This window comes from Ipomoea nil, unplaced genomic scaffold (assembly GCF_001879475.1).
Source record: "Ipomoea nil cultivar Tokyo-kokei standard unplaced genomic scaffold, Asagao_1.1 scaffold2759, whole genome shotgun sequence".
NCBI classification, from domain to species: Eukaryota; Viridiplantae; Streptophyta; class Magnoliopsida; order Solanales; family Convolvulaceae; genus Ipomoea; species Ipomoea nil.
This window is the reverse complement of record NW_017619187.1, coordinates 874,051-892,760: the sequence shown is the minus strand read 5'-3', so window position 1 is coordinate 892,760 and position 18,710 is coordinate 874,051. Positions and strand designations below refer to the sequence as shown.

Below are 18,710 nucleotides of genomic sequence, written 5' to 3'. Positions count from 1 at the left end.
GATATTTAGTTCTTTTTTTTTTTAAAGGAGCCTGTGCGGCATTTATTGGAAGTAAGCTGAAATAGAGTCTGGCGGATCAGAGTCCGAATACATAGTAGTAAACTGATTAAAAGCGGTAGATGCTAAAGTATGAGCTAAGTAATTATCTGATCTAGGAATAAAACGGATCAAACAGTAATCTAAGGAAACCATACAGTTTCTGCAACTATCAATAGCATAGCCAAGATACGAGCGAGGCGAACCCATCGCAAGTGATAAATACTGTTGAAGCGTTAAACAGTCCGTTAAGAGGTCGACCGATCGTTCTCCATGATCGCATAGCCAGGACAAAACTTCTTTGCATGCAAACGCTTCTGCCATAAGAGGAGAGAAACAGTCTATCATGGGTGCCTGTAGAGCTGAGATATACATTCCTTGTCCGTCTAGGAGGATTGCCCCTACAGCTGCTTTGTTCGTCTAATGGCAGTAGGCCGCATCAAAATAACATTGGTTCCGCATGCCACCATGGCCTTTGGGCAGTGATGTAGCCGTATGGTTCAAGCTTAGCATGGCAGAAGGCGCACGGTTTGGAGGTATAGCCATCATGATCTCTGTGGAGTCGGCAGTAGTCACCTGGGCGTGGGTGGCATTCATCGTGGCAGCCCCAGGCTGGTGCGTACGGATGGGGTGTGCAAGCTGCCACGCTTTGACCGCCGTGGTTACAGTAGCAATTATCGTCTGAGGCCTGGGTAAGCATGCATCCCATACATCCCCGTTTCTTGCTCGCCATATATAGTATAGTAGTGCCACTGCATAAATAATTTCATTATCATTTAGAACATTCAATATTTCATTAAACCAATCATGAAAATATTTGTGACACTATTGAGGATTGGAAGGTGAGATTGAGCCCAAATGTTCATTGTATAATCACATCTGACCAAGGAGTGCATAGTATCCTCATGCATGATCCCACACATAGCACAAGTTGGATCAATTTCCACTCTCTTTATAACCAGGTTCTTCGTAGTGGGTAATATATCATTCAAGGCTCTCCACAGAAATGTCTTCCATTTTGGGGGTACTTTGAGTTTCCATAGTTTGGGCCATTTGTCAAAAACCCCTATTGACTGAACATAATTTCTAACTATTCGTCTGTAACCATTTTTAACCGAGTATTCACCCCTTGGGTCTCCATACCAATACCACATATCTTCATAATCCGGTGACACAGATATCTTTAATATTCGTGCCACATCAGTTGGAATAAAAATATCTGTTAGGATGTCATGATCCCATGTTCCCGTTTCCTGATCCATTAAACCCACAGCTGTCGCTTGTGCCAACTGTGGTAGTTTTTCAGTAATTATTCTCGCATTGTGCTCATCATGAAGGCATGGGTGATCCCATATCAGGGTTGACTTTCCATCCCCAATCATGCGCCTAACCCCTCCACAATAACTCCTGCGCCGCCATGATACTACGCCAACAGAAACTTGGGTTATTCCCTAAATATGCATAAAAAAAAAAAGATCCTTTAGGATAATACCTGGCTTTATATACTCTTGACACCAACGATTCAGGCTTCGTAAGAAACCGTCAGGCCTGCTTCCCCAACATAGCTAGATTAAAGGCACGCAACTCTTTAAAGCCCAACCCCCCATACTTTTTAGGGATACACAATTTATCCCACGCTTTCCAGTGGATGCCCTGGTCATCTTTAGATCTCCACCAATACCGGTTCATGGTTCTCTCAAAGTTGTGCAAACATTCATAGGCAATAAAAGGACACTCATTGAAAAGGTGGGCATAGATTGTGCCACACTTTTCAATAAGACCTCCTTACCTGCCTGCGATAGTAACTTCTTGTTCCATGACCCAATTCTTTGCCTAATCTTATCCTCAATATATGAGAATGCTGCTTTCCGATTCCTGCCCACAAATGACGGAAGCCCTAGATACTTTCTAAAATTTGGAGCCTGCACCACCCCTAAAATATTGGCTACCTCTTCCCTGTCATCGTCTCGTGTATTCTTACTATAGCATATACTTGATTTATGGTAATTTACCACATGCCTAGACATTTCCTCATATACTGATAAACAATGTTTAATCACCTTAGCCTTCTGGACGTTTGCTTTAAAGAAGAGTAAACTATCATCTGCAAAGAACAGATGGGAGATGGAGGGGGCCCCTCTAGCTACTCTACAACCATGTATTTCCCCCCTTAACTGCGCCTGTTGTAACAATAATGAAAGCCCCTCAGCACAAATAATAAAGAGATAGGGAGACAATGGGTCACCTTGTCTCAAACCTCGAGTTGGATTGATTTGCTCACTTCGTGCACCATTTACCAATACACTATACGAATAGTTAGTTCATTCATTCTGGATTTTGTATTATTCATTCACTGTGGATATATAATTATGAATTTGTGGATATATAGTTCAAATTATGCACAAAAAATGCTATTGTCGGGAATCGAACTTGATTTTTTTTTTTTAAGTAGGACGCGCGTTTTTAGTCAAAACGACGTCGTTTTTGCAACCTTGTGCACCATACATGGTGCACACAGTTGCACAACATAATTTGCGCTAAATGTGGTGCAACCATTTTTTCCAAGCGGGCCCCACTGGACATGTTCAGTTCAAAAATCACAGCTCTTGTAAAGACTCGTTTTCTTTTCTCTCTTCACTTTTTCTCTTCCATATAAACTTAAATTTATTCAAAAATCAAGCAAACTCCACTGATGGAGATGCTGCATCAAGTCTCAAATGTACGGTATAATACTATAATAATTTACGATTTTACGTGGTTTGGGTCTTTGGGAGGGTAGGGTACGGAATATTACGTCACGTAATGTAAATATGTGTAAGTAATGTTATGGAATTTAATAAAATTGCAGGGGCATATACAATATATTGTGATGAGAATATTAAATCGCACCGAAAAAATAAAGCCCCAACTCCCCACCCAAACTGGCTTCAACCTGTGACCTGTCCCACCAACAGCCCTGATCTCTCATTTCTCTCTTTCTCTCTCCTGCTTCGCATTCTTCGCCATCCAGTCAGTCCTTTATTTGTTTCTCGTCTGTGTGGTGGACGGCGAGCCTGAAAATCACATCCAAAATCACAAATAAAAAGACGTTCCAATCTTCACGAAAACAAAGGGAGCGTGAAAAAGCATACCGAAAAATAGCGGAAAAATGGCTCTCAAGCTCAACTCCCTCAGCTTGCAGTCTCACAAGTGTTCTTCGTTTGCTCTTCCGCCAATGGCGAGCAGCAGCCTTAGATCTCCCAAGTTCGTCATGGCTTCAACCCTCCGTTCAGGCACAAAGTGAGCATTCCTTCGTTACTTGTTTTACTTTTACTTGTTTTTGTTGTGGTTCTCGTAAGCCGTTAGTGTTTGTCTCGCACTCTTGTCGATCTGTGTTTATGTGTTTTTGGTTTAATTAGGTTTACGCATGGTTCGAGCCGTGAGATTTTGTGTTTATCTGATGCTCTTCGTAGGTTACTATAAGAGTTTATTCAATCAAATATTGTTTTTTCTCTTCCAGAACTTGTAGTTTATAGTTTAGTAGCATAGGTGTGGGACTCAGGATCGATTCTCTTGTTCAGTTGTTTGTAAATAAATATTGTTTCTCTTTTGGAGCATTAATTGTGGCTTCAAATGTACGATGTTCAAGCTGTTTTTATGCCGTGTTTCTAACTTGGTATTTAATGTCATCATACCTAACAATTATGAAAGGAAACCTAAACCACGTGGTTTCCTCCTTGTTTCATCTTTCTTTTTAGCTGAATTTGTTCCTAAATGCCTGCCTGTGTATTTTCTAGTTGTATCCTGCAAATTTGGTGCTCAAACTTATTTTTCAATAGTTGCCTTTGATTTTCTCAAATGATTCCTTTTGCCTTTCGTTTTTGCTTTTTTGTATGATTCCTTTCATCTTATAGTGAAACTGTATACGTGTATTTGCTTGTCATTTTTTGATTTTTAGTGGCGTATATATATGTATGTAACTTTTTAATTGTATGTCATTATCAGTTAGGTGGTAAATAAGGATCCTGAATGCAATATGGTTTATTAAATGATTTTTGGAGCCTAGAGCATCATATGTCAAATGTCATTATGATTTGTTGAAATGTAGGTCAAAAAGGCTTGACAATGTTTAGTTCTAAGCTAAATGGTTGGATTGACTAATTTAATAGTCAGTACAAGATGGTTTTCTAATGAATAACATACATCTAATTATATCTCCTTCCTGTGGTGAAAATTTTTGCGCGCTATTAACTTCTTAAGGTGATTTTACGTGTGAATAGCAACCTGATTATCACACCACAAGCTTAATAGTACCTTGTCTTTGTACCAACTTCTATCCATGACATCTCAGAGTTTGAATGAGCCATGGCCCTATACTTAGACTTCTCACTAGACCTTGATATGGCACTTTGCTTCCTGCTTCACAAAACTAAATTATCTTCTAGAAAAGCACAATACCCTGTTGTTGATCACCTGAACCATTCAACACCGGAAAATGCTTCAACTCTTAAGTGTTAGTGTTTGACATACAATACCCCTTTCTTTGTAGCATTATTTACTATTTAGGTATTTTATGATTCGAACAGTTACTTCCCAATGAGTAAGCATAAGGCTTCCAAAAACTGACTCACAGTCATGAAGAGGAAGAAATGCGTGTAATTGGAATACCTATCTGGGCAAAATATTCTGAGGAAGATATAGAAGTTGAAAGCTCTTTAGTGGATGGACGTTGTGATGGCATTCTCATCTGGTTGAACATAGCCAGCTCTTCATTAGTCATAAATTCCATATGTGAGACAGTATTAGCAAACTTCTATTATCCCTGTTGAATGTTGATGATAAAATTGTTGTCCCATGGTTTTGTAAACTGATGCTGAAAATGTCTTGGCTCTCCACAATCGAAACATGTCCTTAGTCCACTACAACCTCTAAACCCATTAAGTGACCTCCATTTTGGCTACTGTGATGCTCTCCAGTGTTATTTTCCTGTGACACAAAAGCAGTTTTGTTGGAAATATTGTCATTGTTAGTGTTCCCTAATGCATTTTGAACCATCGAGAACACCTGATCCATGGATTCAGAATCATTACACCCTAGTAGTTGAGATCTCAAAATGCCATACACTTTATCCTGGCACAAAATCCAACTAAATACTACTGATTTATCATGTTCTTTCATTTTTCTGTACAACATTTGAAATAGGTGTAGCTGTGAAGAATTCTTCTCTTACTTTCTTAGAATCATAGTAATAGTCACTATGGTCTTGGCCCTTGACCATGGCAATAAACTTCTTGCAGCTTTCTCAAATTATTAGACCCTGAAAACAACTTATCCACCTCCCAATTTTCATAGCTGTAAAGTGCTGCATAAATAGTATTACTTTCTTATCTATACAGTTATAATGCTATAAAGTAGGGCCTTATAATCTTCTTTTCATTTTTTTTTTTCTGCATTGTCATCATCTTTCCTTTTTAATTTGTTTCCTCATATTAAATGTTTGTTAATTTATTACCTAATGGTTGTATTTGATTGTTGCATTTTAAGTAAAAGATTAATGTTAGGTTTAGTGATTCTGGTAATGGGATGTTTTTCATAAAACATTTTGAATTATTATGAATGTTGATTATAGATAGTATTTTAATGGGTAGTAATTAATTTTCTTTTCCTTCTCCTTTTTACTTAATAACTTTAGTGTTTTTGAAAGGTTCTACTTTGTCTGATTTCCTTGAGGTTTATGATGTGTTCATTTAAATATTTGCATATACTGACATAAGCTTGAGCTGATTTGTGCAGTCACTTGTTAGATTTTATTATTCATTAGTTCTTCACCGTATGTGATCTTCTAGGATGCAAACATTTTATTGCCCACTTTAGTTCAGCCACGAAAAATATATTTAGTTATCATAAATTTCAATGCAGAACACTTGTTCAGGGACAAATATACGCATGATTGTGTGGACATTCACACCGTGGACAGGGTAGAGGCAAGAGATTTTATGTTTAACCTTTGAGCCTGTAAAACATTTATAGGTGTTAAAGCAGTTTCAGCCTCTGTTACTGTTTCTCTTCATCTCTGTTCTGATGCAGGGGTGGGGACTATTTTAACAAGTGCTATTTTAATAGGTTGTTTGTTTGGATGTTCGTTTAGAGCTAAGCTCATAAAAGAATCATAGAGAATGTAGGGCATAGTTTATTTAAAAGGAGAACTTTGAGCTTGAAGACATTCGGCAAATATTTCTTCCCTATAGTCTATGTTTATGGACAAATATCTAGATCACCTTGCTAGAAAGGAAATTAGTACTTTATAAAGAATAGTCTCACTGTGTTAATGAGAAATTGTGAATGCATGAACCTGTGTATTTGCGATACAGGAGAGGCATGAGCTACAAAAGAAATGTAGAGGAAGTTTACCCGAGCTCAAAAGTTTCTAATCTTTCCTAGTTTTAACATCCTGTATAGTTAACAGGCTACAGGCACATAAGCCTAATTATCAAAGACTGTCTAGTTAATACATGAGAAATCTGTTACCTAGATCCACCCTAGAAATGGGTACTTTTGTTTGTGTAGCAATTATTTGTTAGTTTTTTGAGTGTGACTCAGCAATCTCTGCAATGTGATCCCTGATATCAACCAAATGATTCTTTTCTCTTTTGGAGTAAAGACATACAACATAATTAGATATCCGCTTTTAAAGTGAATGTTCCCTGCTGCTCTAGTATACATTATTTATGGTTGAGATCAAAATAAGATGTTGAAAAATGTTCATTTGTTGGTTTGTCCACATCTTCACTTGTTTCCTATTGTGAAAATTTCTGATAACTTTATTTTCTTTAAAAAATGTTATGCTTCAAATTCTTATTCCTGTCCCCCATCCCACCCCAACTTGTTTTCGTATGCTTAGGGAAGTTGAGAACCTGAAGAAGCCTTTTACTCCACCTCGTGAGGTCCATGTTCAAGTAACACACTCTATGCCACCTCAGAAAATTGAGATCTTCAAATCTATGGAGGAATGGGCTGAGGAAAATATATTAGTTCATCTGAAGCCAGTTGAAAAGTGTTGGCAACCACAGGATTTTCTACCAGACCCTGCTTCAGATGGTTTTCATGATCAGGTCAAGGAACTAAGGGAGAGGGCTAGGGAGATTCCAGATGATTACTTTGTAGCTTTAGTTGGAGATATGATCACTGAAGAAGCTCTTCCAACATACCAAACAATGCTCAACACACTTGATGGTGTTAGGGATGAAACAGGTGCAAGCCCCACCTCTTGGGCTGTTTGGACAAGGGCTTGGACTGCTGAAGAGAACAGGCATGGTGACCTCCTTAATAAATATCTGTACCTTTCTGGGCGAGTTGACATGAGAGCAATTGAGAAAACAATTCAGTACTTGATTGGGTCAGGAATGGTAAGTATTTTATTCTCCATGATTTGTATCATTAGTATTTTATCATTGATCAACTCTCTAAAACATTATTTTAAATGTATTTATGCTGAAGAGAAATGGGTCATGCTGTTTGAGTGAAAAAAACACTACTCTGTATTTAGTATTTATTCAAGCATTAAGCTTCACCATGAATCTTTTAATGAATTTCTGCTGATGGATGCAGCTTGATTTTCTTTTGTGATAATACAGTTAACCTGACCACTTGGCCCACCTGTCTATCTTAATTGTGTATTCACAAAAATGCAATTCTTGTTACAATTTTCTGTGGGGGTTGTTTGGGGGATGGAAAGCATATAGGCAATTAAGCATCTTTGGCACCATTTTCTAAATTCTCTTATTTAATGATGATAGTTTTCTATACCTCACTGATCTTTTTCTTTGCACTTGAACATTTTAAATGCGTTCTTTTAATGTTTTCTGAGCTATCTCATTATTCTTTTAGGATCCTCGGACTGAAAACAGTCCTTACCTTGGATTTATCTACACATCATTCCAAGAAAGGGCAACTTTTATCTCCCATGGTAACACTGCTAGACAAGCTAAGGAGTATGGGGACATTAAACTGGCTCAAATCTGTGGCACAATCGCCGCTGATGAGAAACGCCATGAAACTGCCTACACCAAGATAGTGGAAAAGCTTTTTGAGATCGATCCTGATGGGACTGTACTGGCCTTTGCAGACATGATGAAGAAGAAAATCTCTATGCCAGCACACTTGATGTTTGATGGCCATGATGATAACCTCTTTGATCACTTTTCAGCAGTGGCTCAACGGCTCGGTGTGTACACAGCTAGAGACTATGCAGATATTTTAGAGTTTCTCGTGGGCAGGTGGAAAGTGGGAGATATTACAGGACTTTCATCTGAAGGGAGAAAAGCTCAAGACTACGTGTGTGGATTGCCCCCTAGAATCAGAAGACTGGAGGAGAGAGCTCAAGGTAGAGCCAAACAAGGACCCATCATCCCATTTAGCTGGATATATAATAGAGAAGTGCAGCTCTGAGTGGACTATATAATGTGGTGAATTGGAATCAGGTAAGTCTCTTTCCATAAGCGCTATCAAGTGCGGGTAGTGTATTAAAACTGCAGTCTGGATCAAAATTTATATCGTTGGGTTAAGAGGTTTTGCTGGAGATATTATGCTGAGTTGTAGATACAGTTATTTAATCGTGTTGTCGTTAGGTCTTCATATAGGGTCAGCTCTAGTTGTCTTTTTTTCTTAAATGTCATGGTGGTGTTTATTTCTGTTCTTTGCTAGTGCTTGTTACTGTAAACCTTTTATCAATATCAATGCAATTTTGTTGATTTTGTTCAAGTTATTGCCATTTTCATGCAGCTAAGAATAAATCTACTTTGTTGATTATTTTAATTTCGTTTTTATACTCGTAAATATAGATTTTCTCTAATTTTGATTAGATACCATAAAAACTGGATGATGCAACATTATTTAGAATTCCATGTATGAGATGTTATCGGTGGGAATAAAAGTAGGAATTCATGCGTGCACAATATAGGTGAGACAGAAGGACATGAAAGGCAAAGCGGCATGCTGCAGAGGCAGTTGAAAAGGTTGGGACACTGTCCGCCATCCACCGTGTCCAACAACGTAAATGGGTCCATTGTCACATGGCTTGTCGTCAGATCAGTTGTGTGTTGTTGTTGAAGTGATGGCATGGCACTCAGACCACTTGTTTGTGGTTACCGTCGAGGAAAATATCTTGACCAAATAAAGGAATACTTTTTAAATAGAACACTGAATTACACATGAATGTATAATTAGATTATCAAATTTAAAAAAATATATACATCAGTCATTTGTTTGTGGTTTTATTTTATTTTATTTGCACACATGGAGGAGAGAGGGAATGAATTGAAAGAGGGAGGAGGGAAGAAAGAGAAAAAAAAATTCCAGTATGTATGGTTAGTTTTTTTTTTTTTTTTTTTTTAGAGCCCAGGAAGAGAAGAAAAAAGCCCCGCTTGCGTTAATAATACCATTTCTAAACTCGAAAAATGACTTTCGTAAGTCATTTTTGAATTTCCTTGTATTTGGGTATTTAGAAAAATAAAGTCAACAAAAATATTTATTCTGATTAACAAAAAAAAAACAATTTGACAGATTTGTAGTCGAAAAACAATCACTACACTACTACCACCACCACACAACTATCAAAATAGGGGTGTAAACAAGTCGAGCCGAGCTCGAGCTCGATCGAGCTCAACAATTGATGCTCGAGCTCGAGCTCGGCAATTTTCGAGCAGCTCGAGCTCGGCTCGATTGTTCGAACTCGATCTTGAGCTCGAGTTCTAGCTTGATTTTGGGTTCGAGTTCGGACTTGATTTTGACCTCAAATTTGACCCATTTAATTTTAAATTCATGTTCCAATTAAAAATAAACTACTTTGTTTTATCCATACATAATTGGTAGTTGTCGGCTAAGTAAATTGACAAGACCGAAGACTACTCGACTGTCTTCGTGTCTCGTCTTCTGTCGGCTGAGTGCCTGAGCTAGGGCGTGGGGAATGGGGAGTTGGGGAAGCGATAGAAGATTAGAAGGGTAGAAATTTAATTATTGTTATTGTTATTGTTATTGTTATTATTATTTATTATTATTATTATTATTATTATTATTATTATTATACATTTTTTGAATTATTTATTTTTCAATATTTATTTTCTCTATCATCTCTTTTAAAGTTAATTTTTGAATTATTATTACCACCACCACCACTTAAAAGTATCAAACGGACGGACATGATCCGGCTTGGCCAGGCCTGCCACTGGTTTATTTATTTTTTGGACCGAGCTGGCCCAGTCCAAATAAAAAAATTAAAATCTAGCTCGGTTCATGTCCCTAAAAATAATAAATAAAAAATATTAAAACTTATTAATCAACTAATTTAAGTTATGTATTCCATCTAAATTAGTTTTACAAGTTAACATATTTATTTTTAACTATTTAACTTATGAATTATTACAAAAAATAAAGAAATCAATAATTAATATTGTAATACCATTAGGAAGAAATAAGTTTACAAATTGCAACTACTAAATAGTAAATGTAATTTTTTCAATTTGAAACATATAAAATTTTACAACTTCAAAATATTTTAAGGTAGTAATTCCTAATTAGTATACTAATTAGGCAATTAGCTAGCTAAATAGTAAATATATATAATATATAAGAATTAATAGACATAAAAATCAATATCACAGACTTTTAATTAATGTGATAATCTCATTAGTTATTACTATATTTAGAGTATATAGGTATATTATATTAAAAAAAAAAAAAAAAAAAAAAAAAAGCGCCAACAGGCTGGACCGGGTCTGGCCGGTCCAGGGGCCAAAAGATTAAAGTTCGGCCCTATTCATAGTATAAAACGGGTTAGTCCTAGTTCGTCCATTGTAACAAATGGACCGAACGGTCAGCCCAAACAAATCGGTCTTGGACTGTACTTTGTGATAACCCGTACATTTGACACCTCTATCACCACCACCACAACACAACCACCAAAACCACAACCATCACTTATTATTATTACTAGGCTTTTAGGCGCTCATTGCGCGAATGAGATGCCCAATGATTATTTTTAAATAAGTACTTTAAAGTATCAATGCAAGATTATAAAGGAGATGTTCATGCATAGGTAATTGAATGCTGAATTTGTTTCTTTAAATAACTAATTCAAAGTATATAAATACAAGATAATATATGAGAGATTGATTTATAATTATCACTAAAATAAATATTTACAATTTTGTAATAACGCTATTCTAAATACTTAGTTTAAAGACGATAGTCTAGATAAACCCTACTTTTGATTTAAATTTCTCTAAGTCTTCTTAATTCTCTTTTGGGTAGTGGTGTGGTGTGAACCCCATGGGCTCGGGGCCCAAGAAAAAAAGAGATCAAGTCCAGAAGAAGAAAAAAAGGCCCAAGAGGAATGACCAAGTCCAGAAGAGGAAAAGCCCAAAAGAGATACGAGCCAAACCGAGAAGTCGGCTCGACCCAGGGTCGGCACGAGTAGAAGGTCGGCCTAAACTAGCCGTTAACCCATATTTACTACCCTGTTTACCTACCTCATCCTAACCCCCGAAGTTATTACCCCCTTTTATTTATCCAATTTATTATTCATAATTCCCCTATTAAATCCCCTTGACCACTATGAATTAGCCAACGGCTACCCACATTTGAGAACCCATAACTCCCACATAAACACATACTTATTAGCCTAATAAATCCTTGTTAATGGCACAACGGACATAATCTTGAACTTGTTGCTATAAAAGGAGGAAAGGAGCAATAGGTGGGGGACATCCATTCTTACATACTAGAAGGTCACATATCACTCTTCCCCAAAAACTCTCTCAAGAAGACTCCATCCACTCATTTACACACATGAGAAGACTCATCACTCTTCCAAGGGAGAAGACTCCGTCATCCCTCGTCTCAACAAGAAGGCATCATCATACACACTCTTTCAACAAAGAAGATCAAGAAAAATACTTCCTCCCTATATAAAAAGTATAGCTCTCTCCCTACACAATATTTCCATATTACATGTACAAAATGGCTCTACAATATGTACGAAGACACCTACAAAATACATAGTGGAGTTAGGCTTGGCACCGCCCAAAAAGGCCCGTGGTTTTCCTTTCGATTTCCACGTACAAAAAGCATTGAGTTATATTTGTTCCACCTATTTTTTTATAAGTCGCATGTGAAAGGTGTATCCACCAACCAAGGTTGTGTTGGACCTCCCTGGGCCCGAAAATCCTAAAACCAACAGGTAGCATTGTCATTGTCTTCAATCTCCAGTACTTGTCCTCTTTATTTATTTATTTTTTATTTGTAGTGTATCATGTGCAATTGGGTTACTGGTGGGTAGCATAGAGGTTAGCGTTATACAATCAGATTATGGTGTAGGAAGTTTTTGATTTGCCGTGTTGTGTATATGATTGATATCTTAGTTGTACTATGAACTCTTTATCTTGCAAGTGTCTGCTGATATTTGACAGTCGTAATATTTCCCCCTACATGTTTCATATGTTGTGAGATGTGTGTCGTAGATTATCATGTGAAAGTATTGAACAAAATATTAATATTTATTATATTTTTATAAAATACTTGGTAAATAAATATATAACATATTTTGTATTATAACTTTGATATTTAATTATAAAATAGTGTAAAATGAAGACAATGGACAATGTAGAATAAAATTAATTAATAAATTTGAAGGTAATAAATCTTTGAATTGTATAGTAGAAAATAAAGATAATATAATTAATGAAATTATATCTCTTTTTAATTTTTTATAATGCATATTTTTTTTAAATAAAGACATTATAGACATCTAATTCTAAATTAATTAAATGCATATGTATTATTTTTTTTTTTGTTGTAGCTACAAATTTATTTAATTTAATAAGAGTAATAAAGTGGGGTACTTACTTTTCATCCACAACAATTAAGTCATTAATTTTTTTTTTATTATTTTCATTTGTTGTTGAGACAAATTGTTTTGTTAGTTTGTCAATGACAATTGTTGTCAATAGAGGATGATAATCAATAATTTGAAATTTATGGTTACATTAGATATTGTTACAATAATTATGTGAATCATCTACTATAGCTATAGCTTTAAAAAAAAAAAAAAAAAAGTCTCTTCTTTGTCATCGAAAAATAGATCAAATACCAATTTTGGTCCCACGAGTATTAGCAAAATGACATTTTTAGTCCACATGTTTAATTTCTACCAATTTTCATCCACGACTATTGTTTTAGTACAAATTTTCATCCACGACTATTATTTTAGTGCCAGAATTCATCACGTCGGTCACTCATTCGTTTAATACATGCCAAAATCTAAAATTTTTATGGGTATTGTTGTCCTTTTCAACCTAAAGTCCCAATTTGAGCATGAATAATGAGATTTAAGCGCTAAGATCAATCCCAATTCACAGTTCTCCTCCTTATCTACCTTAGTTTGAGGAGGATAACTGTGAATTGAGATCGATCTTAGGGCTTAAATATCATTATTCATGCTCAAATTGGGACCTTAAGTTGAAAATGTGAAAATACCCTTAAAATTTTTAAATTTCAGCATGTATTAACCGAATGAGTGACTGATGTGATGAATTTTGGCACTAAAACAATAGTCGTGGATGAAAATTGGTACTAAAACAATAGTTGTGGATGAAAATTGGTACTAAAACAATAGTTGTGGATGAAAATTGGTAGGAATTAAACATGTGGACGAAAACTGTCATTTTGCTAATACTTGTGGGACCAAAATTGGTATTTGCTCTCGAAAAATACCATTTTCTAAAATAGAGTTTCACTGAAAAGGTAATCGAAAGATCCAAAAGTGTCCAAAATATAATAGTCTTGGGTGTTAAAAAGCAAAAATGGTTGTCTATGACTAAATATGGAAATTACACTAAAGACAAGGGAACTCAGTTGAAATTAACTCATTGGAAATATTTATAAAAAAAAAATTGAAGAAATGAAAATACACTTATCTAAAATAGGATTTCGTCGGTAAGGTAATTAGAATGAATAAAAGTGTTCAAAATATTATATTCTTCTGAAAAACATTTTTCACAATTCCAAACCATCCTCAATCTTCCTCAGCGCTAATAGTTATAACTGAAGTACGAAAAGGTATTTTTCCAGGGAAAAAAAAACCTGCATCTATTATTATTAGTTATAACGTTCTAGCGTACAATATATATATATATATATATATATATATATATATATATATATATATATATATATATATATATCAAGTTCATATCTTCATTGCTATAAACTTTATTAAGTTTAGGCATGATCATATCATACATATATGTGCTAATTATAAAGATGATGAACATGCAAGGCAGGTATGAATATATATTATATATAATATTGGGTAGTTTTACAATTTGGAGAAAGTGGAAGCAGCAGGAGTAGTAGAGCCTGCAAAAAAAATGCCGGACGGGAGTTCGTCGGCGGGAAGCAAGGCGAGCTTGGCCCCGATCTCCGCCGCGTCTTCCGCCGTGTGCTTCCCCTTGCCGCCGGTCATGGAGGTCTGAGTGAATCCGGGGCAGAAGCAGTTGACGCTTAATCCACGGCCTCGGTAACGCCGAGCCAAAAGCTTAGAGTAAGCGTTGAGGGCAAGCTTTGAGACGGCGTAGTCCGTCCACACTTCCGGCCACCCATTCCCTCTCCACGACCCCTTTTTCACATCCCCCAGAAAGGATTTCACCATCTCCTCTATTTGCTCCTCTCTTAGCTTTTCTTCATCTTCCAGTTCTTCTCTTAGTTTTGGGTTTTGAAGCTTCTGCAATTGAAATGTATACTTACGTTACGTTGCTTATACACTAATCTCTCTCTCTTTATATATATATATATATATATGTTCAGGTGCATTTAAGTGTTTCCCTGATGGTTGTGCAGATGATTAATGTGTGCAAGTTTTGTACTTAATATGTGTGAGTCTTGTGTTTAATATGCGTGAAATTTGTGCTTAATGTGTGGGGGTGTAATGTTTAATGTGTGTGAGATTTATGCTTAATGTGCGTAGTGTTTAATGTGCGTGAGTTTTGTACTTAATGTGCGTGAGTCTTGTGCGTAATGTGTTTGACTTTTATGCTTAATGTGCGTGAGTTTTGTACTTAATGTACGTGAGTCCTGTGCGTAATGTGCGTGAGTTTTGTGCTTAATGTGCATGAGTGTGTACATAATGTGAGTTGTTGTTGAAACTTTAAAGTGCATGAGTTTTATGCTTAATGTGCGTGAGTTTTATGCTTAATGTAGTGCGTGAGTCGTGTGCTTAAGGTGCGTGAGTTTTGTATTTAATGTGCGTGAGTGTGTACTTAATGTGAGTTGTTTTTAAAACTTAAAGTGTGTGTCTTTGTGCTTAACATTCGTGAGTCTTGTTCTTAACATACATGAGACTTGTACTTAACATGCGTGAGGTTGTGTTCTGAAGGTATTTTGTTTGTGTACTTAATGTGCGTGTGTTGTGTACTTTAAATGTGTCAGATTAATGCGTAACGTGCACACGAGAAGCCTCAAATGCACCTCATCATTTTCATATATATATATATATATATATATATATATATATATATATATATACTTACGTTGAATTGGCCGAGCCTGGAGCTGATGTTAAGTATTCGGGCGGTGGAAGAGGAGCAGCGAAACATGGGGAGAAGGGCGGCGATGAGCAGTTTTGGGCCGTAGTAATTGGTGGCTATCACCGTCTCCGCATGCTCCACCGAGTTCTGGTCGACGTCGTTGAACGACACGGCGGCGTTATTTACCTTCATTATATCAAATCTTTGATTATATACAAATCAACTTATACGTAATTCACCATTGACTAATTATATTTAACCAATCAATTTATTTTTCTATATTAATTATATGCTGAAAGTACGTGAAAGGTACGTACACTCTACTTCATTTTTAATCAAAATTTTACGTTTTACAACAGCTCCATATATAATTATTATAAAAAAAAAAAAAAAAAAGGTCAATTAGTCTCCGGCGACTTATTAAATTTCATGATTTGGAAGAAATTACATTTTTTTTCTCAATTTTTTAAACTATTTAATATGATCGATCAAAATATCACTCGTTCTATTTATAATTATCTTGATACCTCGGATTGAGAAATTGGAAGAGACTTACCATATTTTATTCGCACTCCTTGACTCCTATGAGTAATAAGTTTTATTATTTTTAAAATCAGTTTAAAATATTAATTTCCTAAACCTAAACTTTAATTAAGAACATTGAAAGACTCATGAGTTCTCACCTGCTGTTACAGTGTTTTACCTATATAAAATTCAAGGATCTTAGACCTAGGAAGATTCGTGCACAATGTGATACGACATACGACTATGTTCTATGAAATTAAGAATGGCTTGCATCATTTTTTTTTTTTTTTGGGTCTCAGGGTTTTTGCTGAATTGCAGACACTTCGATTTATTGAGTGGAACAGCTGACCTGAAGATTTAAGGTTGCAAGCTGAGAATTAAATTCTAGACTTTTAATTAAGGATGGATGGGTCTCTTTTACTCGACTAGCCAGATTAGAATAGCTTGCATCATTGATTATATTGCTTAAAGTATAATATCTTCCCTGTCAACATTATATGACCACCATGTGCCTCTTTATAATTTGTTTACTATTTCAACTAAAATATTACAAGAAATTAGGTACCTTCGAAATTCAAACTTTTTATGGAAGAACATTCTAATTTTATAATTATTATCCAGCTTTCTTGATGGAAAATATAGTGATTAATTTTTACATTAAGTATTTTATACAGTATTATTTAACTTGATCAAAACAAGCGTCATACATTTTAATAAGTATTGATTATTATTTTTAACTGACTGATCTAATTGTGAGTTGATTAGATCAAGTCAAATATAACAGATTTTATAGCAATTTAATAAATCATTTTCTTAGTCTTGATCCCCAAAAAAAAAAAAAAAAGCTTGTCCAAAAAATGTAATTTAGTTTATGCAAAAAAGTAACGACAGAGAGAATCTTGGTTCATCTTAGTTTTAAAATATAAATAAAAATGAACTGAGAGAGAGAGAAAAAAAAAAAAAGAATTGGACAAAATCATTCTGTAATAAATGTCTCATTATATTTTGAAAAAATCGTAATTATGTACTGTATATGGTTAGTCATGCAAAATATATTTTCCATTTATTAATAAGAAAACCAAGATCATCGTATCAGACAAAATCACGCAATAATGGCTGTTTAATTTTAAACTTATTATTATTATTGTTATTTTTTAAAAAAACAATTATTGTTCTTCTTCTTATTATTATTGTATATTATATTTGTGTATAAAAATACAATTACTTAGAAATTAGGGATGAAGTTAAATATCAAGATAATTAATTACCAGTATATCTAAGGCGGAGAAAGTGCAGCGAAACCAGGAAGCAAAGTCTGCGATGGAATGGCGGTCTGAAACATCAAGTCGGTGGAACCAAACACGAAGCCCTAATCTCCTCAGCCGCTCGGCAGCCTCAAGGCCTCTTGCGTTATCCCTCGCCGTCAGAACCACCGTTAAACCCAGTTCCGCCAGCCGCTTCACCAGCGCAAACCCGATCCCCTTGTTCGCTCCGGTCACTATCGCCACCGTCTCCTCCGACCACCACCTGCAAATTCACATATAAATCTTTCAAAACAACACAACATACATTTGGCTGACCAGGAAAACTCACAGTCACTATCGGAGGATGTGCACTTAAATCAAATTGAAAGCAAAAAATGGTCGAAAATAGCAACAAAGATTTTTCTGGATACCAACAATAGTCGGAACAAGGTTTTCGACTTGATTTAATATCACTTTCAGGTGGTCTGAAATTTCATAATTTCCAACAATGATTACACTGGATAAGTCTCGTCTAGTGACCCTAGACGTCAAAGGACTACAAGGAATAAAGTAACCTAGGTTGCATATAATTGACTGATTCAAACCTAGAAGGTCAATAAGTCACTCCCACCGAAAGTCGAACTTGACAAAAGACCAGGTATACCAGCCTAAGTTATCCCTAATCGACTCAAACCTAAAAATGTTAATAGACCGCTTTTAACGGGAATCGAACTTTTAACAGGGGTTAACACAACATACATTGGGGGGAGGGGGGGTATCTACCTGGTTTTTGGGAGGGAGGGAGAAGAGTATTGCGAGAGAATTGACGCCATGGCCGCCGGAAAGAAATGGTGTGTTATGAGAAGACAATAATGTATAGAAAAGAATGGGCAATGCAGTGGCAGTGATGTTCTATATTTATAGGAGATCATGTCACATTATTTTATAAAAAAGTTGACATGTGCTTGTTGACTTGTGTATATTAAACGTAATGCATGCATAAAAATAATGTAACGTATATTATCGTCTGAAACACAAAGAACCAAACACAAAGAACCAATAACGCCTCCACTGAGGCTCGAACTCATAACCTTTCAAATGGAAGTCCAACCCGGATACCATTAGACCACATAGTCCTAGTGAGATTGATCCATATTTAGTTATTCAAAAATTTAACTTTGTTTCCGTTTTCAACCTTTCATCCTTTCTTTATTTCATTCTTAATTGCAAATAAGTGAAATAACTTAACTAATTGAGTATAAATCAGTTATAATCCATGAAATTAAATAGATGGATTTCATCTCTAATCGAGCATATCGCATATAATCTTTTTAATATATAGGATTTG

General features: G+C 35.6%; 2 protein-coding genes across 2 annotated transcripts; one reads left to right on the top strand and one right to left on the bottom strand.

Annotated features, from left to right (window-relative positions):
• Window positions 1–2,941: 2,941 nt before the first annotated feature.
• LOC109156887 (stearoyl-[acyl-carrier-protein] 9-desaturase, chloroplastic) lies at window positions 2,942–8,775 on the top strand. The gene is made up of 3 exons (XM_019304767.1): window positions 2,942–3,315; window positions 6,917–7,421; window positions 7,903–8,775. Exons 1-3 carry the CDS (start codon window positions 3,185–3,187, stop codon window positions 8,461–8,463), a joined length of 1,197 nt encoding a protein of 398 aa, XP_019160312.1. The 5' UTR covers window positions 2,942–3,184; the 3' UTR covers window positions 8,464–8,775.
• A 5,557-nt stretch (window positions 8,776–14,332) lies between these two features.
• LOC109156765 ((+)-neomenthol dehydrogenase) lies at window positions 14,333–18,244 on the bottom strand. Its single transcript, XM_019304596.1, has 4 exons — window positions 18,146–18,244; window positions 17,387–17,645; window positions 15,597–15,779; window positions 14,333–14,791 (listed from the first exon to the last, which is right to left on the bottom strand). The coding sequence occupies exons 1-4, from the start codon at window positions 18,193–18,195 to the stop codon at window positions 14,387–14,389; spliced, it is 897 nt and encodes a 298-aa protein (XP_019160141.1). The 5' UTR covers window positions 18,196–18,244; the 3' UTR covers window positions 14,333–14,386.
• Window positions 18,245–18,710: the final 466 nt, after the last annotated feature.

Bases quoted from the DNA above. Each gene is read 5' to 3' on its own strand.
- LOC109156765 (XM_019304596.1), bottom strand. From the start codon at position 18,195: ATGGCGTCAATTCTCTCGCAATACTCTTCTCCCTCCCTCCCAAAAACC. The intron at 15,780-17,386 runs GTAATTAATTAT...GATATAATGAAG, and splicing joins TCTCCGCCTTAGATATACTG to GTAAATAACGCCGCCGTGTC. The intron at 14,792-15,596 runs GTAAGTATATAT...TTTCAATTGCAG, and splicing joins CCAGGCTCGGCCAATTCAAC to AAGCTTCAAAACCCAAAACT.
- LOC109156887 (XM_019304767.1), top strand. From the start codon at position 3,185: ATGGCTCTCAAGCTCAACTCCCTCAGCTTGCAGTCTCACAAGTGTTCT. The intron at 3,316-6,916 runs GTGAGCATTCCT...TCGTATGCTTAG, and splicing joins ACCCTCCGTTCAGGCACAAA to GGAAGTTGAGAACCTGAAGA. The intron at 7,422-7,902 runs GTAAGTATTTTA...TTATTCTTTTAG, and splicing joins ACTTGATTGGGTCAGGAATG to GATCCTCGGACTGAAAACAG.